Genomic DNA, 26847 nt, shown 5'->3' on the forward strand with positions numbered 1-26847 from the left:
CCAGGACCATGGTCCCCAGTAGAGAAGCCTGGAGTCTCAGGGCCCATCGGTCTCCCTGGGACTGATCTGATCTGCTTGGCTCGCTCCAGGGAAGCCTGGACAGAATCCTCCAGGGCACCTGGGGTTGGGGGTGGGCAGCCCCCATGGAAGAGGCTGAGTTAGTATGGCGAAAGCAGGCACCAGGATGCTGGGACAGTGACCTGAGCTAGAGGGGCTCACTCCAGGGACCTCCGTCTAAGATGGGCACTCAGTCCTTAGATTCCAAAGGTGAGCTGGCCCTAACATGGCCCTGGTCCCTCTTGTCCCACTTGCCCACTCCTCAAGGCCCACTACCTTCTCATTAGCTCAGAGAGGCTGCCTGGAGGTGGAGGCCTTTAAGAGAGAGTCTGGGGACAGACGTAGCTTTGTCTAAGAACTAGTTAATGCTGAGAACTAACAGACAGCCTGGGGGAGGGGAGGGCACAGGCCCCAGGTGAGTTCAGGTCCTGTTTCTGCCTTGGGACAGGCCTAACCCTGATCTGGAGCTCAGGTCCCTTTGGAGACAGACCATTTCTTCCCAAGACTTTGCAGAAACATAGTTAGAGGGGCCTGGTCCTTTTATGTTAAATTAGGAGAATAAATCAAACAGGCATATACAAAAAATTATAATTTTTTGTAATTTCCTATTATACTGCAATAGTTATAAAACCACTAATCATTGGATAACAAGGAAAAACAGTTATCTGGTTGATGTAGGTATTATTTATTAGGTAATAATTATTTTGTAGACAAAATTCAATTCAAAACATATTACTGAGGATTCTATACTAGTTGATTTTGGAAATGGCATAATCCAAACCTGATACATTTCTAATACATTTTCTTATATAATCTTTAAGGAATTTTTCACTCCTATTATTTGGCTCTGGAAAATCTTTACAGGTAACAAGTTACACTAGAAAACAAAATTTAAGTATAGTTGTTAGGCACAGGTTAAAAGGGATGATATGCACAAACTATAATAATTACAAATCAATACTTCTTTAGAACACACATTTGAATTTAAACTTGAACAGCGTTTTAGATAAATTTAAAACATACTTCAAAACTGATCATAACATCTCCTTTACTTTCTAATGAATTTCAGAAAAAATTCCTTTCTGATTTCTTCAGCAGCAAGAGTCACAAAAATGGCATCCTAAACCAGGATTCACTCTGTCTTCTTGAGAAATGAGCCGGAGAGGTTTCAAGCTGGTTAAAAATATGCCCTCAGGAATCTGGGGGTGTATCTGCGGAGAGGGAAGCCCTGAGTCTAGAGACCAGGTCCCTCGACTCTGCTGGGGACGCCATAAACCATGTGAGGCTGAGCTGTATGGCATGAACGAGAGGTGACCCAGAGGGCTTACCTGGGCCAGAGCTAACAAGCATTTCAAACACTGGTAGGCACAGGAAGAGTTGAGAGCAGCGACAGAAATCCCAAATGGTCTGCACCATTTTATACTTGATTCTACTTCCTAGAGCTCTTTGGGAGAATTTTCCTAGATAGTGTTTGCCCATGAAAACAAATGGGTCACCTCATTAAATGATTCAAAATACTACCGGTCTGTTGGTTTCATGCTACCAACAGTTACAATATTTTAATGAACAGGAGAAATTATGAATTTAAATCTAAATTCTCTGTCACTGAAGATTTTAATAAACTGGTTGGTTATCAGACGGCTTATGACAAAGTCAATATCATATATTCAACTGCTTTTTTTCCCCTCTAGTCTCTTAGGAAAAATTTGGTTATCCAATTTTTGCTATCTATCAATCATTGGTTTTGGACATCAAGTGTCCATTTCTGGCTGCAAAATACGTGTGTGTGTGTGTGTGTGTATACATGAGATGTAACTATAAAGATGCACGTTGCATCATGTTACATGTAGAAATGAGCTCCGTTACTTCTGAGCTATACTCTGGACACGGGGCCTGATTATATTTACACACACAAACTTGCCCAGCCCCAAACCAACATTCCCTCATACAAAAATATATCACTCTTGTCAAATCCTTCATTTACGTATCACTATAAATATATTCACTCTAAACTCTTTTTACTTAGTTTTGCCAATCAACACTATAAGGCTGGGAGATAAAACCTTTTTAAAACAAGTTTCCTACAAGAAATTCATTGTTTTAGAAATGTCTACTTTTAAAGCAGCAGTTAGAAACTTTGTTCTTGTACTATGTAAATAATACTGTTATATCAAATTGAGGATTTAAATAAGTTTAATTTAACAGTTTCTTTCTTATCTCTTTAAAAAAATAAAAATAGATTTCTGTTACTTAATGGCTTCTCCATTCTTCCAATTCCAAGGAATACAAAGGTCTCCATCTTGCATAACAGAGTAAAAATGTGAAACACACAGGTGCATCCCATGTAGATAAGGCAGTGATTGTTCTAGAAGTCTCTTACAGCAATCCACCATTTGTATACTAGAAATGCTGGGCTCCTTATATAACTTCTCCAGGGAAAATTTCTTTGTTGAAGCCTGTATCAATTCATTCTCAATAACCTTTAACCTATTATATTGAAAATAAAAATAATATTGCCATAAGCTATAATAAATAAAAGAACATATATTGTACATATATTCTAAAATATCAGGGCTGTAAGTTTCCACTCACAACACTGACAAGGGCACCTGCGAAGGGCCAATCACATGTTTGCAAGACATGCCGATAGTTATGACGCAGTACCTACTGAGTTACTGCCACGTGTATCTCTAAAAGCATTTGTTCAATCTTTTTAGCAATAATGGGGTAAAAATAATCCATAATTTAAAAAGCTCTTATCTTGTCTCATATAGCAGCAGTCAGCAACTAAGGAAAACAGAAAGCTAGGAATATAAAACCGAGAGCTTCAGTGTTTTTCTTGCTGATTTGCTTGAGTTCTTTGTAAATTCTGGTTATTAGCCCTTTATCGGATGTGTCTCTTGTGAATATTTTCTCCCATTCTGTAGGCTATCTCTTTGCCTTGTTGATTGTTTTTTGGTTTCGCCAGGGGGGGAGAGGGAAGGGGAGAAGGGGAGGGGGAAAACTAACTAATGGGTACTATGAACACTATTTGGGTAACAGGCACACCTATAGCTGGGACTCAAGCATTACAAAAGTGATCCATGTAACCTAAAACATTTGGATCCCCTTAATAATTTTTTGGGGAAAAAACCAAAAAGCACCCTAGCTTTAGGAGCCACTTAAAATTTAACCCATGGGCAGTACTGACTTCTAAAGATTCTCAAAATAAACACCAGGCTCACAAAAATACTAGGGGACAGGTTCTCTTTATTGTTACTTTCCTATTCTGTTCCCTCTCCTTTGCCTGAGGTTACAACATCTCTTGTTCTGTCAGGGGCTTCAGTTAAGGCCGACAGAGTACACAGTGCGGGGGCAGAATCAGGTCTCAAATACTCTCCCACAGGTGGCAAGTGCTTATGAATATGGTAAGTGGACTCAGTGCCCCACACATCTAGAGATGTGTTCAAGAGAATCCACCTTGTCACATCCTTGCAGTTGCACTAGACTAATACATATGTTACTTGGGAAGGCCATTTGACAAGGTGAGTACAGCAAAAATGCCACGGTCATGTGTCCCAAACCAGTCTAATTTAAATATTCCATTGGTTAAAAATACACAAATATCCTATGTTTAATCACCCTTAAACTCTGCATAAAAGAGAAAAGTAAGTACCATAAAATATCCATAAGCTAGAAAAACATTTGAAAACAGAAATGGTCAGAGCAGATAGTTATCCTGGTCTATAACTTCGGAATCTCTTTAACAACGCCCAGATCACTTTCTTACGTGCTATTAGCTCTTTCCATAAGATCACTCCTCTGCAGTATGTTGCTTAGAGATTCAAGAAAGTAGACAGCAGTCATGGCTGATGGTTCTGAGAATGTTCCAGTGAGGTCTGCTCACCCTAAACTACCACCGATACAGCAGGGTATAGCTATCTTTTTCCATAAAGGGCTTTTTCACTTATCAACAACAACAACAAAAAAGATATTCACAACCTGGCTTAGAAATGAAAAGCCTTGCAGTGTGAACACATTGCCATGTAGTTCTCCAACAATACACCTTTATACAAATCCGGGCAGGATTCATGCATTCCCATTTCTTCTAAGGAAATCCTCAGGGTTTCCCAGACCCACAGGCCACAGCCTTTCTAATCAGGAGAACCTGTCCGTCCTTCAAGGGTGCAAGCTTGGAGGAGCACCAAGTTCTGAGAAAGCAGCCCCTGGTAAGGGTCCCTCCAGGCGTGTCCCCTCAGTAGGAAAACAACATGTAATACCCTTTCCTCCTTCTTGAGTGCTTCTGTAGTCAGCAGCAGACTAAATTAAAAAATATTTTTAAAAAATTATATTTTGCCTTTCCTTATAATTTTTTGGCTTTATTATATTCATACTTCAAGAAAGAGAGAGAGCAAGCGAGAGAGAAAAAGAAGGCTGAGTACACACAAGAGAAACATCATGACAGGGTGTCTGGGAATATAGGGTGGGGCGTGTGGCTGGTGGGAAGTTCTGTTCCTTTCCTTCTTATGCTGAGAAACAGGCCAGACATTTCCTAAGGGAATCGACCCTCCTTTCCTTTAACAAAAAATATCCTCATTTTTTTTTTTTAACACAAAGTTAAACCACTCTGCTCTGATGTCAGAATGTGAGTTCCATGTCTTGTGTGCATTGTTATCAGCACTAGTGACTCTACAGTGTTTGCTAGACACATAAGTACTCAATAAATATTAGTTGAATCAATTGAACAATCTTTTAAATGGTTGTTTCTACTATATGCAAGTCTCAAAATAACTAAGCCATTCTTCTATTATTGTACATATTTTTTCTTTTTTGGAGACAGAGTTTCGCTCTTCGCCTGGGCTAGAGTGCCGTGCCGTCATCCTAGCTCACAGCAACCTCAAACTCCTGGGCTCAAGCGATCCTCCTGCCTCAGCCTCCTGAGTAGCTGGCACTACAGGTGGGCACAACTACGACCGGCTAATTTTTTTTTCTATTTTCAGTACAGACGGGTGTCGTTCTTGTTCAGGCTGGTCTCGAACTCCTGTGCTTAAGCAATCCTACCACCTCAGCCTCCCAGAGTGCTAGGATTATAGGCGTGAGCCACTGCACCCAGCTTCTTGTACATTTCTATATTTCCAATTTACCTAAGTGATTTTAAAATTTGAAATATCAATGGCTGGATTTAAGCCATTGTTAACGAGACAAGAGCAGTTATATGGCTGAATACTTTCCAGACAGCTCTTGTATATGCTATAAAATGAGAGGAAACATCTGAGTGAATTATTAATACTGAAAAACATCAAGTGAGGAGAGCCATGCTAGGGAGAGCTGGTTTACTGTCTAGGTGCAGGTTACCTGGCTTCTTACCACCCTACGTAAGAGCTGTGCACCCAGCTATCACCAGCCTCCAAAGCAGTGGAGGTTCCACAGAGACCACACACTTTCCATACGGCGGCCAGGCAATGTTAGGAGACAGGAGCTACAAGCCATGCAGTCTTGAGATGGTCATGTTCTATAAAGACAGGATCCAGATATTAGCTTGGAATAGTGGTGGTTTTTACTGTTCAGCAGGCTGGGTGTGCTGGCTCATGCCTACAATCCTAGCACTCTGGGAGGCTGAGGCGGCGGGTGGATCGCTCAAGGTCAGAAGTTCGAAACTAGCCTGAGCAAGAGTGAGACCCAGTCTCTACTAAAAATAGAATGAAATTAATTGGTCAACTAAAAATATATAGAAAAAATTAGCTGGGCATGGTGGCAGGTGCCTGTAGTCTCAGCTACTCGGGAGGCTGAGGCAGCAGGATCGCTTGAGCCCAGGAGTTTGAGGTTGCTGTGAGCTAGGCTGATGCCATGGCACTCTAGTCTGGGCAACAAAGCAAGACTCTGTCTCAAAAACAAACAAACAAACAAAAAAAAACTGTTCAGCAAGCCAAGGGGCCTGCAGAGGTACTCTGAGGGCCCTACGGGTACAGGTGGCCTCTAGTTTTTTTCATTTTGAAATAGAGCAGCTATGAGGTTTTGTCTTTGTTAAATACATTGGGTTTCTACTTAAGAATCCACTTTATAAGAGATACGCAGTTAAAAAGTGTCTGAAAACCACTCTCCATGTAAGCACACTTCATGTAAGGAAAGAAGGCAGTCTTAATTACTACCCGGCAAATACAAGGAAGGAGACCTTTAGGTCAGGGAGAACAGAGCAAAGGACAGAGCAAAGGACAGGAGTGAGGACAAAGGCTGCTAGGCCCAGAGTCAGGGAAGACCTCTGACTCTGTTTGCATTGTTTGCATTGTTATCAGCAGGGGGGCAAAGGCCACGGCTAAGTGGAAAGGTGTGTGGGGACCAGCAGCAAGTGCTTTCCTTCCCTTGGGGGACAAGTGCAGGGATGAGGGCTCTGGAGCCCAGAGCCAGCAGGGCTGAGTAAGCGAGCCAAAATTAACAGTCAGTTGTGGGTATTTCCTGAGTGCCTGGCACTGATCCCAGCCAGCGCTGGAGGGAACAAGACAGACCAGTCTCTGCCCACATGGAGCTCCCCTTCTGTTTGGAGGGAGAGAGAAACAGCGAATAAATAAGGAAAGGGAGTTTGCTGAGGTCGATGGCGCTAAGCCAACGGACGAGAGGACAGGAGAGAGCAGTGGAGGGCAGGCCCCATGCTACACTGCGGGCAGAGAAGGCAGAACAGGAGCAGGGCCCTGCGCAGTGTTGCTGGGGGTTAGTGCACGGGCCCAGGAACTGCACATGCTGGCGGTGCTCCAGGAGGATGAAAAGGCAAACGGGGCTGGAGCAAAGTAAGCAAGGGGAGAGTCCCAGGAGTGCACGCAGTCAGGGAGCACCGCAGGGGACCCTGCAGGCACAGGCAGGGACAACCCGGACTGCGCTCTCACTCAGCTGCTCTGATGGGCACTGACAGGCGGTGGTGGAGGGCATGGGTATGGAAGGTTGCAGACCAGACAGGTCATTACAGAATGATGGGGGCCTCGACCAGCTGTGGCAGAAAAGGAAAGGAGAGATGGCACGCTTTGGGTCTCCTCTGAAGGTGGGGTAGAGAGGACGAGTGAGGGAGTTGGGAGAGGAACCAAGACGACTCAGGGTTTTTATTTGCCTGAGCAACTGGTAAGAGGGAACTTTCAAAAATCAACCTATTTGAATTTTATTTTTTAATTTTCCTTCCTCACAATCTAGTAGCATTATTCCAAAGCTATAAAATGGCCACAGAGAAAAGCAGCAGATATGGTACAGCAGACAAAATCACCAGTCCTAAAAATGACAAGTTGGCTGGAACTGCTCCCAAGAGATTAGAGCAGACTTACAATTTAGAAAAGTAATACCACAAACAAATGCTTAGCAACCAACCAAGAAGTAGGATATTCCTATCATAGGGTCTGGCCAACAGAGTTGTTACCAATTCCATAAGCAAAACAAAGAGATGCAACTCCTTCATTTATTTTATAAATAAAATGATCCCATTGTCTCTTCTTAAATGGACAGCTGCTAGCTGTTCTATTTTATGTCCCTGGCTTTTAAATGAGCACTTTGTGGGGGCCGAGCCTTGCAGGGGCAGTTAGGCAGAACAGCTTCCACCAGCACCCTGCTGAACACCCAGCTGCCACGTCCCGTTCTCTCTCCCCAGACATGTGCAAAGCCGTTCCCCTCAGCTTCCTTCCTGCCCCTCTGCCATCGCCTTCCTGCTCCTTGCCTTCCCAGAGTGTTGCCTCTTCCCGCTCAACTTATTCAAAGCACTCATGTCTCCTACTAGAAACAAATTCCAGGAGGCCAGGGACCAGGACTTCAGCTACCAGTGGCACCTATCACAGCTTCGAGCACACGGCAGTTACAGTAAATGCTGGCTAAATGAATGAGTGAGTGAGTAAATGCTTGGTAACCAAACCTCCTGGCAACATCTTTAGAAAAATAACCATTTTTTGAATGTAATACCTCCTTTCTTCACAGGAGATGCATAAAGCATTATTGAGCAGTATCTAACCGCCTACAAAACAGGAAATTATTGGCTATAATATGACTTCTTCAAAGATATAAACAACACAGAAACAGGACTGTTTATGAACTAAAACAATTTTTTGTTTTACAAATTTTTCTCAATTTAATTAAAATGCAGATAAAGTTTTCTTTATAACAATAGCTGAAAAATTTTTAAACAATGAAGATTTTGTTGTTGTTGTTGTTGCCAATCTTTTCCATCTGGAGAATTTCTTTCTGATGTTTTTACTTTTCATTCTGTTCCTGAGTTGAATTTTATATTAATAAGCCCTACTTCTCAAATTGAGGTACATGGTGGCAATGTAATTTAGGTTGTTATACTTACAAAACAGCCACATCTAATCTCTTGCAGGTGGGGAATAAATAAATATGGAATATCCATAAATTAGTCAATTTATTAAGTTTAATAGAGTTTTAAGGTCCCACATTTATGAGTTCCAAATACCTGATTTTTTAAAAGTTAGACTGAATGATACAACTTTGCAGAGGGCTAACGGTACTTACTCTTCCTTTCTTTTCATGTTCTCTCTTGCCTGCTGAGCTTTGGTGAGAATAAACCATTGGAGATTTGCTAAATCACAGAGTACTGGGATGTTGAAATGCCCGAGTTCATGCAGGCTTGGAGCATATCTGTCACTGAAAGGAAACACACATAAGGGAAAAATTACTGAACCCATCCACTCTCCCACCAGAGAAACTGTTTTCTTAGTCTTCAAGAAACTAAAAAGGAATCACCAGGAAAATCCATCTTTAACGTACAGTAACATTGACTTAAGGCTCAAAGATACACGTTATGAGGATGATTACATACATCCGAGCCTGGTGACCTTATGCGTATGATGTTGGTAGTGACCTACTTAATGGTGAGATTGTGAAAGCCAAAGAGAAAGCGTGTGAGCACCCAGCACAGTGGGTGCTTCATGGCAAATAGCAAGTACATGCACCAAAAATGCTGGCTACTGATTTAATATTCGTTTAATCCTATAAGGTTTTCCATAGGATTGACTTTGCCCAGTAAGTGGCAATATATTCAAAGAATGTTCTCGAGATTCAACCCTTTAATCCCCTCATGTTGGCTTTTCTAAATAATAATGTGTAGAAGAGAGTGGCTAACATAAGTAGTGACATTGCTTTTTTTTAATTCCTAAGAACCACACACTGAACTAAAAAACAATTTAATGCACTCAAATATCATAATCCCCTTAAGGGAAAGAATAAAAGTAATACTTCTGTTTTAGATATTTACCTGTTAAGGATCATTTGTAAACCACGCAGACTTTGAGGGTGAAAAGGCATTCTACTTTCCAGTATCCTATTATAGAACACATCAAGAAGAGAGTAATATTCTTCAAGTGTCAATACTGGCTGTAATTCGTCGATATAAACAACTTGTATGCCACCTAAAAGATAGCTTATTTGGTCTTCTAAAAGCATCAGCTTCCTCTGAAGGTCAAAATAACTTGGCAATCTTTCAAAAAGCTATAGTATTAAAAAAAGGGAAAGAAATATTAACATTTAGTTTTATGCTAGGCTAATAATTCAATTTTAGGATTCCAATAAATGGTACTGAGAAATTTTAGCAAGAAAATTATTTTCCTAGAAGGAAAGTTCAAGTATGAGTTAAGAAAAAGGCTTAATGTAATGCTAGAAATATTAATATTCAAAACAAACTACTGTAAATCTTGGGGGTTTTGGCCGGGCGAGGTGGCTCACGCCTATAATCCTAGCACTCTGGGAGGCCGAGGTAGGCGGATTGTTTGCGTTCAGGAGTTCGAAACCAACCTGAGCAAGAGCAAGACCCCGTCTCTACTATAATAGAAAGAAATTAATTGGCCAACTAATATATAGAAAAAATTAGCTGGGCATGGTGGCGCATGCCTGTAGTCCCAGCTACTCGGGAGGCTGAGGCAGCAGGATCGCTTGAGCCCAGGAGTTTGAGGTTGCTGTGAGCTAGGCTGATGCCACGGCACTCACTCTAGCCTGGGCAACAAAGTGAGACTCTGTCTCCAAAAAAAAAAATCTTGGGGGTTTTTTAGAAAGGAATTGAAGAGATTAAAAAATATATATTCTAAATAAAAATGAGTCCTAACGACTAATATTTAAATATTCAGATAAGAGTCTTAAAGTAGCTTAGAATGATTAAGTGGTATAATAAAGACAGTTTTAGAAATAAAGTATATGCATTTCAATTTCAAGTTTATTCCTTCAAAATTTACTTTAAATCAACTACATTCAATTAAATGCAATAAATATTATCAAGCACCAACCCTGTACTTAAGCACTAAACTGGGCACTTGAAGTGCACAGATTATAAGAGTTTGTCCCTGTTGGGCTTGGGCCCACAGGTGAGGGGCAAGGAGACAAAACAAAAATCTGAATTCAGTGTACTAACTGCCACATCGAGGTGAATGGGTACAGAGAGGAGGCTCCAGTGAAGATGTCTATGGAAGTCTAATTTGACTAATCTTAAAAGTTACATAGGATTTAAAAAAGGGAAGATGAATGTGGGAATGTCTGAGGGGCAGACAAAAGAGCACATGCAAACATGGAAGCGTGAAAACAAACAGTATGTTCAAAAACAGCAGGGAGTTTGGTGTGGCTGGAGCGGGCCTGCTTGTGGGCGCGTAGAAAGAGGCTGAACGGGGAGCTAGGTCAGGGAAGGACTGTTAAAGACTTAGATTTAACATCGAAAGCTGGGCTCTACACAACTTTAAGAGGAATTGGAAGGCACCAAAAACTCTGCTATGATAAAATTAATAACAATATAAAAATTCCACATATGATTTATAATCTACATTTTATAAAAAATAATTTTACTTTTTCAATTTTTCTCTCAATGGGTTACTCATGTATGTATTTTGATATAATTGTAGATTCATGTACCTTTCTCCCAGTTTCCCCAATGGTAAAATCTTGTGAAAATACAGTATAATATCACAACCAGGAAATTGATATCGATATAATTCATCAATCTTACTCAGATTTCATCAGTTTTACTTGTACTCATTTATGTGTGTGTGTATTTAATTTAATGCTACTTTACCACATGTATAGATCTGTGTGACATCACCACAGTTAAGACACAGAGGAGTTCTATCACAGGGATCCCTTTTGTAGCCACTGACACCTTCTGCTCCCCTACTCCTTAACTCCTGGCAACCACTGATCTGTTCTCCCTTTCTATGAGTTTTTTTTTTTTTTTTTTGAGACAGTCTCTCTCTCACTCTGTAGCCTGGGCTAGATGCTGTGGCATCAGCCTAGCTCACAGCAACCTCAAACTCCTGGGCTTAGGCGATCCTTCTGCCTCAGCCTCCTGAGTAGCTGGGACTACAGGCATGTGCCACCATGCCTGGCTAATTTTTTCTATATATTTTTAGTTGGCCAATTAATTTCTTTCTATTTTTAGTAGAGACGGGGTCTCACTCTTGCTCAGGCTGGTTTTGAACTCCTGACCTTGAGCAATCCTCCTGCCTCACCTCCCAGAGTGCTAGGATTACAGGCAAGAGCCACCGTGCCTAGCCTATGATTTTATTATTGCAAAAATGTTATATAAATGGACTCATGCAGTATGTAAACTTTTGAGACTGACTCTTTTCACTCAGTGCAATGTCCTCCAGAGCCATCCAAGCTGCTGCATGTATCAGTAGTTCATTCCTTTTTATTGCTGAGTAGGATTCTATGATATGGATGTACTACAGTTTTTTTTAACTATTCACACACTGATGGACATTAGGATTCTTCTTAGTTTTTGGTTATTATGAACATTCATGCACAGATTTTTGTGTGAACATAATTTTTTTTTTTGAGACAGAGTCTCACTTTGTTGTCCAGGCTAGAGTGAGTGCCGTGGCATCAGCCTAGCTCACAACAACCTCAAACTCCTGGGCTCAAGCAATCCTATTGCCTCAGCAATATTAGTTGGCCAATTAATTTGGCCAACTAATTTGGGGTCTCACTCTTGCTCAGGCTAGTTTCGAACTCCTGACCTCGAGCAATCTGCCCGCCTTGGCCTCTCAGAGTCCTAGGATTACAGGCATGAGTCAATAATTTTTTATTTCTCTGTATAAATACGCAACAGGTCAACTGTTGGGTCATATGGTAAGGACATGTTTGGTTTTGTAAGAACTGCCATACTCTTTCCAGAATGCCTGTATCATTTTACATTCCCATTAGCAATGCATGAGTGATCCAGTTTTTCTGCATCCTCATCAGCATTTGGTGGTGTGATTATTTTTTATTTTAGCCATTCTGATAGGCATGTACTGATATCTCATTGTAGTTTTAAATTATATTTTCCTGATGGCTAATGGTGAAAATCTTTTCATGTGCATATGTGTGTCATCTGTATATCCTCTTTGGTGACATGTTTTTTCATGTCTCTTGCCCCTTTTTTAGTTGGATTTTTTTAGTTAATGAATTTTAAGAGTTCTTTATATATTCTAGATACAAAGTCTGTCAGATACGTAGTTTGCAAATATTTTCTACCAAATATTTGATTTCAACAAATATTTCACCAAAGAAGATATGTGGATGGCAAATAAGCACATGAAAACATACCATTATCTGTCACTAGAGAAATGCAGATTAAACCCACAATGAGATAGTACTACATACCTATTAGAATGGGGCTAAAATTAAAAAGATGATCATAGTAAATGTCGGCAGTTTTTTAAAAAGTTAAGATAACTCTACCATATGATCCAGCCATACTATCTTGGGTAATTTACCCAAGAGAAAGGAAACACATGTTCATATATTTGTACACAAATGTTCACAGCAGCTTTGCTTGTGATAGCCCAAAACTGACACAACCTAATGTCCGTCAACGTGTGAATGGATAAACAAACTGTGGTATATTTATACAATGGAATACTACATAGCAAAAAAGGTAATAAACTCTCATACCTGCAACCCATCATAGATGGATATTAAAATAAGTGAGTGAAAGAAACGAGACAAAAAATTATGCATACTCTATGATTCCACTTACATAAAATTCTAGAAAATGCAAACTAATCTGGGGTGACAGAAAGCTGACCAGTGGTTGCTTGGGCAGGGGGTGGTGGGATTACAGGAAAGGTTTACAAGGAGCCAAGAGCAGATGACCCTTTGTGACCCTCCCTCTCAAGAGATGGATATGTTCACTGCCTTGGCTGTGGTTATGGTTTCATAGGCATATATGTATGTCAAAACTTACCAAATTATCACACTATTATGTGTGATAATATTATATTATTATAAAATTATATTATAATATATAATAATATTATAAAATTATAATATTATTAAGTATCAGTTATACCTTAATAAACCTGTTAAAAACAAGTAAAACAAAACAACAGAATACAGGCTCTCAGGCTGTGCTTCAGAAAAGATTGTTACATTACCAGATAAAAACTGTCTTATTTTTTTTTTTTTAATTTTTTTGAGACAGAGTCTCACTTTGTTGCTCAGGCTAGAGTGAGTCCTGTGGTATCAGCCTAGCTCACAGCAACCTCAATCTCCTGGGCTCAAGCAATCCTACTGCCTCAGCCTCCCGAGTAGCTGGGACTACAGGCATGTGCCACCATGCCTGGCTAATTTTTTTTTTATATATATATTTTTTAGTTGGTCAATTAGTTTCTATTTTTAGTAGAGACAGGGTCTCGCTCAGGCTGGTTTCAAACTCCTAACCTTGAGCGATCCATCCGCCTCGGCCTCCCAGTGTGCTAGGATTATAGGCGTGAGCCACAGCGCCCGGCCAAAACTGCCTTAAAAATCAGTCTTTCCTTTTAATATTTTAACTACATGATATTAAGCATATCACTTCAAAACAGCTGAAGCAAGGATTTAAATTTTTAGTTCAATGACATCAGAGCATTGCTTAAAACGAAAGCAGATGAATGACAAAGAGATTTTTAGTTCTCAAGCTCCTTCTTACCTTCACCCAGTGGTGATGGACATCCATCGTTCCCAGCATCACATGGCCCACTGCACTCACGCCAGAACGGTCTGTGAACAGGACTGTGCATCCTGATGACAGAGCACAAACCCTTTGGTCATGGTCCAGAGATGCTTCATTCTTTGGGCATCATGCAGATAATTACTTAACTTTGGGGTATAAACTCAGGATTAAATTTAATAGAAGCTTAAAGGCTAATTTTAAGTCACTGCTTTATTACAGATTTAAAAACGTAGCTGTGATAAACTCTCTTAGTTTTCAACTACAACTTATGTATAGAGCAGCTAGGTAATATTTTAAAAGAAAGTGGAAAATGTTTACCTTTTGCTTTCTTAAGTGTTTCCAAGTTCTGTTGTGCTAATCGGCCTAAACTGTGCAGCTGGCTACAGCGATGGGCGATGCCCCAGCTCCTCTGCCACCTAAGCCAAAGAGCACACAGTGCGTTAGCAGCCAGCACCCCGAGGGAGGAGCGAGCACTCACTCACCTGGCGGTCTGAGTCCCCGGAAAGCCAATGAGTTTCTGAAGCAGCCATACAACACGTTTTAATTGACCCATATTCAAGCTAGCTGATTTTTAAAGAAGCAATCAAATGGAAAATGAATGGTTTACCAGAAGGTAAAAATACTACTATGATGTTCAAGTATCCAAAGATTTAAAATAAGCAAATACACTATGTTGTTTCTATTTTAAAATAAGAGGATGAAATGGGAAAAACCTTGAAAATATATCTTTCTCCTCCACATTGTATAATGAGGATTTTGTTTTAGATTTAAATTCCAATCAGGAATTCCAGTTATGTTCATCAGATTCTCATCTTATTCTAGAGAAAGTGAATTTGATGACATTATGTAATTTGTTTGTTTTATAAACTAACGGAACCTGATACTGACATGACGTCACAGAGGCTCTGCTGTGTAAACGTAAAGAACACTGGTTGTGATCTGGAAAGCTGCATCAGAAAACCCACCTTTGAATTCTTTCTTTTCTTTTTTCTGTCGCGCTGGCTAGAGTGTAGGGGTGTCACCACAGCTCACTGCAACCTCAAACTCCTGGCTCAAGTGATTCTCCTGCCTCGGCTTCCCAAGTGCTTCGGGACTATAGGCACATGCCACCATGCCCGGCTAATTTTCCTTACTTTTTGTAGAGACGGGGTCTTGCTCTTGCTCAGGCTGGTCTTAAGCTTCTGGCCTCAAGTGATCCCTCCTACCTCGGCATCTCAGAGTGCTAAGATTACAGGGGTGAGCTGGCACCTGGCCCACCTTTGAATTCTTATTCTGCAATTTACTAGCTCTGTGACCTGGGACAAGCTGCTTTTAGCCTTTCTAAAGTTTTCACTTTCATACATACAAAGTGAGGATATTTCCTACTTCCTAGGTAGAATAAATCAAATGAAATCATATATGTGAAGGACTTAGGCATTCAAAACAGCTCTCAGGCCGGGCGAGGTGGCTCACACCTGTAATCCTAGCACTCTGGGAGGCTGAGGCGGGCGGATTGCTTGAGGTCAGAAGTTCGAAACCAGCCTGATCAAGAGCGAGATCCCGTCTCTACTATAAATAGAAAGAAATTAATTGGTCAACTAATATATATAGCAAAAATAAGCCGGGCATGGTGGCACATGCCTGTAGTTTCAGCTACTCGGGAGGCTGAGGCAGAAGGATTGCTTGAGCCCAGGAGTTTGAGGTTGCTGTGAGCTAGGCTGACGCGACGGCACTCACTCTAGCCTGGGCACCAAAGAGAGACTCTCTCAAAAAAAAAAAACCCACAAAAAACAAAACAGGCTCTCAAAAAACTTTATGTTCCTCTTTTATCTGAACACTGATTCTGATGTCATGTCTGATAAAATGAAAACTGGTTTAAAATTTTTTTCCTTTTAAATCATACTTGAAAACCTAAGACATAATTTCAAAGAATTAACATTAATTTTTGATTTGAAATTTAAAAATTTTAAGTGATAAAGCTACTAGATGCTGTTTTTATTAATAAATGGCCTTTTATATAGGCTGTTTAGAATGAAAAACAATGTCATTAGTCACAATGTTTCCATTTGCTGGACTCTTGGTCAATTTTCCAATAAGTGGAGAAGCCCTTAAGTCCATGGTCCTCAAATGTTATAGTCTCAGAATCCCTTTATACGCTTAAAAAATGAGAGCCTCAAAGAGTTTTGGCTTATGTGAGTTACATCTACTGATATTTCTCATAGCATAAAGCTGAGAAATTTCTCTACAATATTGTAAAATAATGCTTATTTCCTTTTATGTTTAAGAAATCCTTTCATTTTCCTAATCCCAGTCTGCTTTGACAGATCCTTTTAAATTTATAGCAGAAAAGTTATTTTCATACACATGAACTTGACTTCATAAACTTTTTAAAAATGATCTTACTATTTTGTTTTTAGTAAGAAAAGTTTTTTTACTAAATTATGCAATTGGAAGAAGCCCCTATAATCAAAGCTTGATCTAAAAACTATTGATGGGCCGGGTGCAGTGGCTCACGCCTGTAATCCTAGCACTCTGGGAGGCCGAGGTGGGCGGATTGCTCGAGGTCAGGAGTTCGAAACCAGCCTGAGCAAGAGCGAGACCCCATCTCTACTATAAATAGAAAGAAATTAATTGGCCAACTAATATATATACAAAAAATTAGCTGGGCATGGTGGCGCATGCCTGTAGTCCCAGCTACTTGGGAGGCTGAGGCAGCAGGATTGCTTGAGCCCAGGAGTTTGAGGTTGCTGTGAGCTAGGCTGATGCCATGGCACTCACTCTAGCCAGGGTAATAAAGCGAGACTCTGTCTCAAAAAAAAAAACAAAAAAACAAAAAAAAACTATTGATGTCATGGTAAAAGAACAGCTATAGGCATAAATACAAACATTCCACACACTACAAGTCTAAAGGCTTTGCTTTGAAATGTGAATTATCTTATAAAATGATGATTTGAATATACAAGAACAGTTCATGTAAATACTATCTGTACTCCATAAGCACAGGAATAAAAGGAGCTGTAATGGTATCTAAACAGTTCAATGTAAGAAAAAAGTCCCGATAATGAGGGTTGAAAACAAGACAGGCTACAGCAAAAAGTACCAGAAATATTTGAGCATGAGACTGGCTGACAATTCTTCAGGGTTCTAATAATGGGGAACTCAATGACAGAATCACCTGATGCCCACCTTTTCCCTTCCTTACAGGTTGAAGAGCTGTTAAATCTATTTTCATAACAAATTTCAGCATGTATCTTTATATAACTGCAACTTCCAAGTTTATGAAAACTTATTTAAAAAGTTGTGCTATATAACATAGAACCAAGAATATAGCAACTATTTTCTTTTGTCCCCTCTTCCTTTTAAACTCAAATTCCAATCTTACATGATGGGCCATAATTATTTTTTATATGTTATGTGTATATGGAAAAGGATATTTTTCTTTCTTTTTTAAATTTCAGAATATTATGGGGGCCAAACATTTTGGCCACCCGTAATGCCTCCGCCTCTCCCAGGCCAGGCCGGAGGCGCGCCCTCCCCACAGTGTGCTCTGCCTCCATCAGCTGTGAGTTTGCCCCCACCCCATCTCACCGGCACCCGGTGAAAGAGATACTTTTCCTACAAACTCATTGTGAAAAAAAGTTCAACCATTATGCCAAAAATGTCAGTACTTAAACTTTATTTCAATATTTAAAAGAAGAAATCAATAATTTTCTTACACAGATGAACATCTATTATGTTCATAAAAAGATAATTGAAGAATATTTAGTTCTCAGAATAATTAAAGATGCAAATATTTAGCTGCTGGAGAGTTTACCGGCAAGTAATTCATGTTTATTTTAATCTCTAAATTAGGTTCTCTCTTCTTATTACCTGATATCTGACAGTTGCAATTGATGAGACAGTTCATCTTTTAAACGATCTAGTTCTTTTCTAAGTGGCAAACTATGTTTCAACTTTTTAACAGCGCTTTTTCCGTTATTATCTAACCAGGATCTAGAAAGAAAAAAGAGAGAGATATACTTTGCAATACTAATCATAATGTAAACACATTTCTACTATTAAGAGACATATACATTACCTTAAAGCAGCCCCAGCATTAAACTGAATTTTCAATCAAACCTTTACACTTCTACAAGTCTATTCCTGTGGAGAAATACCTGCTTCTAAAACAGGTTGCTTGGAGAACTGCCAGCACCTATCAAATCATATTCTAGTTATGACAACTTTCTTTGCATATTAAAACATTAAATTTTAATTACATCAAACCTATCCATAAATGTTTAAAGATGGGATAATTTTTTAAAATTAAAGATACTTCAAAACTTTTCACTTATATTACTACCTTCCAGTAACCTACACTAGATTTTCACTTATGTCAGTCATATACATGTGAGTTTAGAACAAATAACAATTATAGAGCAAGTGAGCAAATAATGTTATGGTAGAGCTACTAAGGTATAAGAGTCAAACTCAGAAGACATATCCAACGGGACTGGTGACAATTAAGAGGCAATGCATCCTTGTGAAGGAACTTGAAAAGATTACTTTGTGGATTCTAGCTGGATAGATTCCAATTTCTCCATTTATTTTAATCTTGGATATTAATACCCAGAGCTCTTGTTGCTTATCCAAGTCCCTCCACTGGTCGGACCTTACCAATCTAGTCTTTTTGCCACAAAGTCTCGAAAAACACCTGCTCCTTCCAGGTGGGTCTCTTCATTACACTAGTGCTCATTTACACCTCCATTTCTTTCCAACCAACCAAATGCCCAGCTGATGTCTCATCTCAGCTATATCACCTATATAACAGTCTCAGCAGAAAGATGTTCTCTAATCCTGTATTTCTTAGAATGTTTACCTGAACAGTCTTAAAAGAAAAAGAAAAATGCTTTAGGGATTAGGAGGGGATAGCTTTCAGCAAAGAGCTGAAAGGCAACTTGCATGGCCTTCCAGAGAGCAGCACTGCCCTCCTGGGAATCATCTCTTACTTGGTGCTATGATCATCACCACACAGGGGTGCTTGTGACTGCTCAGGGTCTCTGGCTCTTCAAGGGAAGTCTGGAGAAATGAGCAACCTGGGTGGAGTCCTGGGAGGCTGAAGAGTTGCTGCAGGAACGTGTGGGGTAGAATGGCAAGGTGCCTCTAGGCTGAGGGGAACATTTAGGAGTCTAAGAGTAGTGGTGGGGGTGGGGTGAGCCCTACGCACAGCCGTGCAAGAGAAAACTTCAGGGGATCAGGGGAAAATGATCACAGGAGCAGACGCAGATATGTCATACAGCTCCATATCACCAGGATGTCTGAGAAACCCCTGTAGGATGTGTCAGTGGTGGTCACAAAATACAACACTGCCGCAGAAGAGCTCATATCTCCATCCCAAAAATGCTTGCCAAAGTCTTAAAAAAATAAAAATAAAAAAAAAGAAAAAAGGTTCCTTAATAGTCACTTTAAAGGTTTTAGATGTTGTGATCTAAAGCATTTAAAAAATTATCATGTTTAAAATATTGGAACCATTGGCCGGGTGAGGAGGCTCACGCCTGTAATCCTAGCCTCTGGGAGGCCCAGGCGTGTGGATTGCTCAAGGTCAGGAGTTCAAAACCAGCCTGAGCAAGAGTGAGACCCTGTCTCTACTATAAATAGAAATAAATTAATTGGCCAACTAATATATATAGAAAAAATCAGCTGGGCATGGTGGCGTATGCCTGTAGCCCCAGCTACTTGTGAGGCTGAGGCAGTAGAATCGCTTGAGCCCAGGAGTTTGAGGTTGCTGTGAGCTAGGCTGACGCCATGGCACTCACTCTAGCCTGGGCAACAAAGCGAGACGCTGTCTCAAAAAAAATAAAATAAAATAAAATAAAATAAAATAAAATAAAATAAAATAAAATATTGGAACCACCAATTCATTATGCATTTAATTAAACATTTATCCTGAATGCTTGATAATTGCATTGTGTTGGGATTACAAGGAATAAAAACTCCCTATTGTAAAGACAGACACATTTAATAAGGAATATAGAGACAAGCCATTAGAATAAAATATAAGAACTACCATGAGAACGGAGGAAGAAGTAATTAATTCTGCTTGGACAGTTCTGTAGAACAGGTGATATGTGATATGGACCCTGACAGATGTATCTGTCTTTCCAGGTAGGAGAGAGGGAAGGGCATATCAATCATACTAATGCACAAGGATCTATCAGATGAACCAATATGCCCATCTCGTATGACGCTTCGAGGTGGGGAGGACATGAGAAGAGACTGGGGAAGGGGTCAGACCATGAAGGGTTTTGCACATTGGGAAAAGGAATTGTGACCTTATCCTCTAGGTAAAGGTGTTCAACATTTTTTGATTCACTAACTTTGCATAGCAATTAATAATCTTTCCTATACCTCCATTAAGAATATTGGTAAAAATTTTATCACTTCTGCATGGTGTGTGATAAATCACCATCATTAGAAATTGCATTATAATTTTCCAACCTTTCCTCATTTATTAAGTAATACATGTTATTCAATTTACTTTAAATCATGTAAGAGAAAAGCATGATTCATGACAAATGAATTATCAAATGACATACCATGTTTACTTTGGGGACCAAATACCTTAAAATGTAAACTGAAATAAAAGGGGACTTCAAAAAGTTCATGGAAAAATGCATATTATGAAAAAAGTATGCATGAATTTCAAATTTTTTTGTACGAAAATAAACTCGTATTAACTTGTTATAACATGTCTGAACAGGATCTAGTTTGAGGCTCTAAGAAGGATAAGACATCAGTTTGAAAAGAGCCCCTATCAGAGTAACATGAATTCTGCTAAAATTACAGCATGAACAAACATCAAATTTACAGTAAGCTTGAGTGGAAGCAAGAGGAAATAAATCACTGATGCTTTATGAAAAGTTTATGGGGACACTGCCCCAAAGAAATCAGCAGGTTACAAATATATAACTCATTTTAAGCGACAAGACGATGTTGAAGACGATCAGCCACATCAGTTTGGGAGGAAAAAATTAATCTTGTTCACGCCCTAATTGAAGAGAACTGAGGATTAACAGCAGAAACAACAGCCGACACTACAGACGTCTCAACTGGTTCTGCCCGCACAATTATGACTGAAAAAAAAAATTGAGCAAACTTTCCACTCGATGGGTGCCGAAACTGTTGCACCCAGATCAGCTGCAGACAAGAGCAGAGCTTTCAATGGAAATTTTAAACAAGTGGGATCAAGATCCTGAGGCATTTCTCTGAAGAACTGTAACAGCAGCTGGAACACAGCTTTGCCAGCACGACCCTGAAGACAAAGCGCAGTCGAAGCAATGGTTACTCAAAGCAAAAGCAGATTGTTCAAAGGTTTTTAGGGGATGTGCGGGGCATTTTGCATGTTGACTTTCTGGAAGGTCAAAGAACAATAACATCTGCTTATTATGAGTGTTTTGAGAAAGTTAGCCAAGGCTTCAGCAGAAAGCTTCACCAGACAGTCCTGCTCCAGCACGGCAAAGCTCCTGCTCATTCCTCCCACTGAACAAGGACAATTTTATGAGGGATTCTAGGGGAAATCATGAGGCATCTACATTACAGTCTGATTTGGCTCCTTCTGATTTCTTTTTGTTTCTTTTTGGTTTTGAACTCATTTCTTTATGTTTTTTTTTTTAATTTCAGCATATTATGGGGGTACAAATGTTAAGGTTTCGTATATTGCCCATGCGTCCCCTCCCCCCTCAAGTCAGAGCTTCAAGCGTGACCATCCCCCAAACGTTGCACATCTCACTCATTGTGTTTGTATATACCCACCCCCACCACCCTCCCGACACCAGATAAATGTTATTTCTATATGTCCACTTAGGTGTTGATCCGTTAATAGCAATTTGTTGGTGAGTACATGTGGTGCTGGTTTTTCCATTCTTGGATACTTCACTTAGTAGAATGGGTTCTAGCTCTATCCAGGAAAATACAAGAGGTGCTATATCACAAAAGAAGACAGAATAAAGGCCAACAAACATGAAAAAATGCTCAACATCTCTAATCATCAGGGAAATGCAAATCAAAACTGCAATGAGATATCACTTATCTCTAGTGAGAACGGCCTCTATTAACAAGTCCTAAAACAATAAATGTTGGCGAGGATGCGGAGAGATAGGAACACTCCTACACTGCTGGTGGGACTGCAAACTAGTTTAACCTCTGTGGAAAGTAATATGGAGATACCTTAAAGTGATATAAGTAGATATAGCATTTGATCCAGCAATTCTACTACTGGGCATCTACCCAAAAGATCAAAAGTCACTTTATGAAAAGGACACCTGCATTCGAATGTTTATAGCAGCACAATTCACAATTGCAAAGTTGTGGAAACAACCCAAGTGCCCATCAATACATGAGTGGATTAATAAAATGTGGTATACGTATACCATGGAGTACTATTCAGCTTTAAGAAACAATGGTGATATAGCACCTCTACAGCACCTCTTTTTGTTTCTTAATCTTAAAAAAAACCTTTAAAGGTCACCCATTTTTATTCAGTTAATTATGCAAAAAAGACTGCATTGACATGGTTAAATTCCCAGGACCCTTAGTTCTTCACAGATAGACTAAATAGCTGGTATCATTGCTTACAACAAAATTTTTATCTCCTAATTCCATTTTTCCACAAACTTTTTGAAGTCCTCTTGTATAATCTTATGATTATACATTCATGACTTGACTTTTGAAATTTCTACATTTAGTATATAAATATCAACTGGTCTAGTTTAATAATTTTTGTGTTTTGTTTCTAAACACTGAAATAAAAATGAAGGTTCTGATCATGATTATATATATATAAAGATAAAGATATGTTTCCTAGCTGTGGCCACTGAGAGGATTAGTAGCAGTTGAGCACATGTAGCACCCAGATGTTGGTTTCTAAAAACCATTCTCTACTAGAAAGAACCAGAGCTTCTTGGCAAAATGGCTGAATCAGACTTTGGGGCAGGGACAGCCCAGTTGAGCCTGGATCATCTTGATGAACCAGAGAGAGTAAGGGAGCACTCAAGGAATGATGGGAATACAGAAGTCCAGCTTGAAGACACGATGAAATTAGGAAATCAACACTTGGTAATCATAAGAGTAATATGTGATTCAGGCAAGACTCATTGATGAATATTAGAGTGAGGGAGTAAATTTCTGATGAGTAAAAGAATATTTATATAGCTCCAAGTATCTCTGTAACCATGGGACCAGCCCAAACTGGGCATACTTTGTTGATAACAAAATGTCAAGTCTCCTTTTAGGTATAACAGAGCCCAAAACTTCAAGTCATGTAGCCCAGGCATGCGCAATAGGAAAAGCTTTGACCTCTAACAACACCCAGAACCAACAATTTCTCCCCTCAGAACCAAGAAGATCAGGACATGACTGGAACCCGAATGCCAGACTTCTTTTAGAAACAGAGTTTATTGGGCCAGGCGCGGTGGCTCACGCCTGTAATCCTAGCACTCTGGGAGGCTGAGGCAGGAGGATTGCTCAAGGTCAAGAGTTCGAAACCAGCCTGAGCAAGAGCAAGACCCCATCTCTACTAAAAATAGAAAGAAATTAATTGGCCAACTAAAAATATATATATCGAAAAATTAGCTGGGCATGGTGGCACATGCCTGTATTCCCAGCTATTCTGGAGGCTGAGGAAGGAGGATTGCTTGAGTTTGAGGTTGCTGTGAGCTAGGCTGACGCCACGGCACTTTAGCCTGGGCAACAGAGTGAGACTGTCTCAAAAAAAAAAAAAAATGTATTGGCCTGAAAGATGAGGGTCCTCAACACACCTTTCTGCAAACAGCCCAAACTTTCCAATCAGACCCTGCCAAGCCAACATTCCTAAATCCTTTCCCTTAGCCTCTGAAACTGCAAGTTTAACCCAGACCACAAATCAGGGAGACAGATTTGAGCCCACTCCTGTCTCCTTGCTGACCAGTTTTGCAATAAAAGTTTTTGTTTTCTGAAAAGCCAGGGTTATAGTTATTGGCTTCTGTGCACACTGGGCAGTGAGCTCATCTGCTCTATAATATCTCTTCAAAAGAAACTAATTAAAGGGAAAAAGAGTAACTTTACTGTGGAAGAAGCTGGAAGACATTACATTAGTCAAATGATTCAAGTTAATATCACTAGTAACAAGATAAATCAACATCATGTACCTCCTGATTAATCGACTGAAAACAACACTGCCTCACTTCTGGGGTATTTCTGCCAAAATGAATAACCTGACTCTAATAATGAGGAAACATCAGATAAACTCAAACTGAGGGATATTCTACAAAATAATTTGCCTGTACTCATCAAGGTAATAATAAAAGACAAGAAACACTGAGGAATTGTTCCAGATTAAAGACTAAAGAGCCATGACAACTGCATGTGGCTCATGATCTTAAGTTTCTTAATAAAAGGCAGTACTCAGAAAATGAGTGAAATTGAATAAAATCTAGGGATTAGCCACTAGTATTGTTATCAAATGTTAATTTCCTGATTTTTACCATTATGGTATAGTTATATAAAAGAATGTCTTTGTATCTTAGAAAATACAACCTAAGTATTTAGGGGTAAAGGAACATCATGGCTGCAATTTACTCAAATGGTTCAGGGAAAAAAAATGTATACATATACATAATTTATATATAAAATTTTATGTAGAGAGAGAATGACAAAGCAAATGTGGTAAAAAGTTAACATTTGGTGAATCCGTATGGAGGGTATAGTATATTGGGACTTCTTTGTGTTATTCCTACAACTTTCCTTTGAGTCTGAAACTATGTCAAAATAGAATTAAAAAATAAGTAAAAAAGAAAGCATATAAGTGTCTGGCTACTGTTTGCCAAGCATTTATCTAGAGAAAAAAACAAAATGAAATAACTGTAGAGACTGTCTTTATTCTTCAATTTATGAAAAATCAAACTGGAAAAAACTCAATGGAATTTTCTTTCTAGTTTGGTGCTTATGTACAAGAGATTAACATCATGTGTTTCAGAATTTTGACCAAATCAACGCAACTAACAAGTCAGCTGAAAGTCATCATGAGATAAATTTTCAGAATTATTTTTTATGTTCATTAACTTTTGCAATATCAGCAATCCCTATATTTCTTTTGTTTAAAACTATTTTAATAAGTACGTGGATCATTTACACCCTATTTTTAGGGTAAATGATTTCACACAAAAGCATCTGCGGCACAATGGGAGTCTCACCTCTCAGCTCATACCCATCAGGCCAGTTTCATGTTCTCCAGTCTTGTAAACATTACAAGATACTTGACATCCTTGTAATTTATTTTCTACTTTTATTAGAACCCTGACTAATAAAATTCTCTTTGATTTTCTTGGTGACAATCGTAAATTGTGCAAATGTACTCTCTGCCTTTCCATATAACTCCTTACTGTTTCTTATTGCATTGGCTGGACCCTATAGGACACATAAATTGTAGTGTTGAGAGCTGGCATTCTATGGAGAAACTGGCTTGTTTCTCCATAGTTCTGATCCCATCTGCTTTCTATTTTTCAAAAATTCTTAAAAATTGTCTCTTACTGGCATTTCCTTGTTTTCCTTTACCAATATCCATGCAGGTTCATAAACGAATCCCTGGAGATTTGCAGGCTACCAACTGGGAAATGCTTCTCCGGGCAAATGTAAGCTATTAAGGAGAATGATGTGATAAAATCCTTTTGTAAAATTGAGAAGGTGGGTTTGAGGGAATATAGAATTCAGGTTGTAGGGAAGAGAAACTTGTAGTAGAAGGATCCTTTAGGAAGTTACACCAATAGTCTAGGAGAAAACAAGAATGTGGCAATGTGGATTCCCACTGATCAACTTTGAGTGATCTTTTCCCCCACTAATTAAAAATTATGAAAACAAACTAAGTAAGCCAAGAGCTGTATTTACTTTAGAACCTTTCTGGACTTATTCACCCTACCCTCTGCTCTCTGTCCTGTGACTGGCCACAGTGCTTCTTCAGTATCCCCTTTTGAACCAATCACAGTCTATTTGTATGACAATTTCTTTGTACATGTCTTATTTTTCCCATTATCCTGTTACCTTCATAAGGGAAAGATAAGTCTTTTATTATCTAATACATACTTTATCTGAATGTCATTGCAGAGAGATCAACTGACAACATGTAATTTGATTATGCAAATTAAACCACAAGGCAAAGAAAAAAGAGTCCTTTCCTGTCCAGCGTGGAAACACATGGGAACCCTGTCTATCCATACTCTAGGTCTGAGACAAACTTCTGAATTATTCTCTAAAAGAGAATACTCTATTGCATTTCAAAAGGATCACTACTGCCGAAATTTGCCACATAAATAATTTTAATTCTTAGCTTAATTTTGTAATCGCAGACATTTAAAAATTTGGAGCCTTTATTTACAATAGAGAGAAGTCCAATTAACTACTATTGAGATAAGATAAACAGGAGTCTCACATTTATTCTATAGCAAAATACCAAGTAAGCCAGACAGTTTAACTTTTACTAGTCAAAAACTTTAAGAAATGCTGATTTTATAAAAAATGAAATTATCTATAAATGCATTAAGAATAAAATGCTTAGGAGTTAACATTTAAAGGAGTTAAATTATCTATAAATACATCAAGAATAAAATGCTAAGGAGGTGAAAGACTTGCACAATGAAAACTACAAAACATTTCTGAAAGAAATTAAAGAAGACATAAGTATATGGAAAGACACCCCCTGATTATGGATTGGAAGTGTTTTTGTAATTCCCTTTTTGGACTGTTCATTGTCAGTATATACAAATGCAACTGGTTTTTGAATGTTGACTTTGTATCCTGCTTCTTTGTTGAATTTATTAGTTCTACTAAGTTCTTCTGTGGAATCTTTAGGGTTTTCTATGTATAAGACCATATCATCTGTGAGCAGA

The 26847-nt window shown here is 39.1% G+C and overlaps 1 protein-coding gene across 4 annotated transcripts in view; it reads right to left on the reverse strand.

Moving 5' to 3' along the window:
* Positions 1-718: 718 nt before the first annotated feature.
* Positions 719-26847, reverse strand: part of TCAIM (T cell activation inhibitor, mitochondrial) — a 60458-nt gene continuing 34329 nt past the window's right edge. For 3 of the 4 annotated variants that reach the window (XM_012770385.3, XM_012770384.2, XM_012770386.2), the window contains exons 6-11: positions 17822-17944; positions 14291-14388; positions 13949-14040; positions 9275-9507; positions 8533-8664; positions 719-2544 (exon numbers count right to left, since the gene is read on the reverse strand). In XM_012770385.3, coding sequence (XP_012625839.1) covers positions 2304-2544; positions 8533-8664; positions 9275-9507; positions 13949-14040; positions 14291-14388; positions 17822-17944 — 919 coding nt within the window. In that variant the 3' untranslated portion in view covers positions 719-2303. The remainder of the gene's footprint in view (positions 2545-8532; positions 8665-9274; positions 9508-13948; positions 14041-14290; positions 14389-17821; positions 17945-26847) is intronic. The other variant, XM_076006958.1, reaches the window with a different exon arrangement.

The sequence above is a fragment of the Microcebus murinus genome, chromosome 1 (assembly GCF_040939455.1).
Source record: "Microcebus murinus isolate Inina chromosome 1, M.murinus_Inina_mat1.0, whole genome shotgun sequence".
NCBI lineage: Eukaryota > Metazoa > Chordata > Mammalia > Primates > Cheirogaleidae > Microcebus > Microcebus murinus.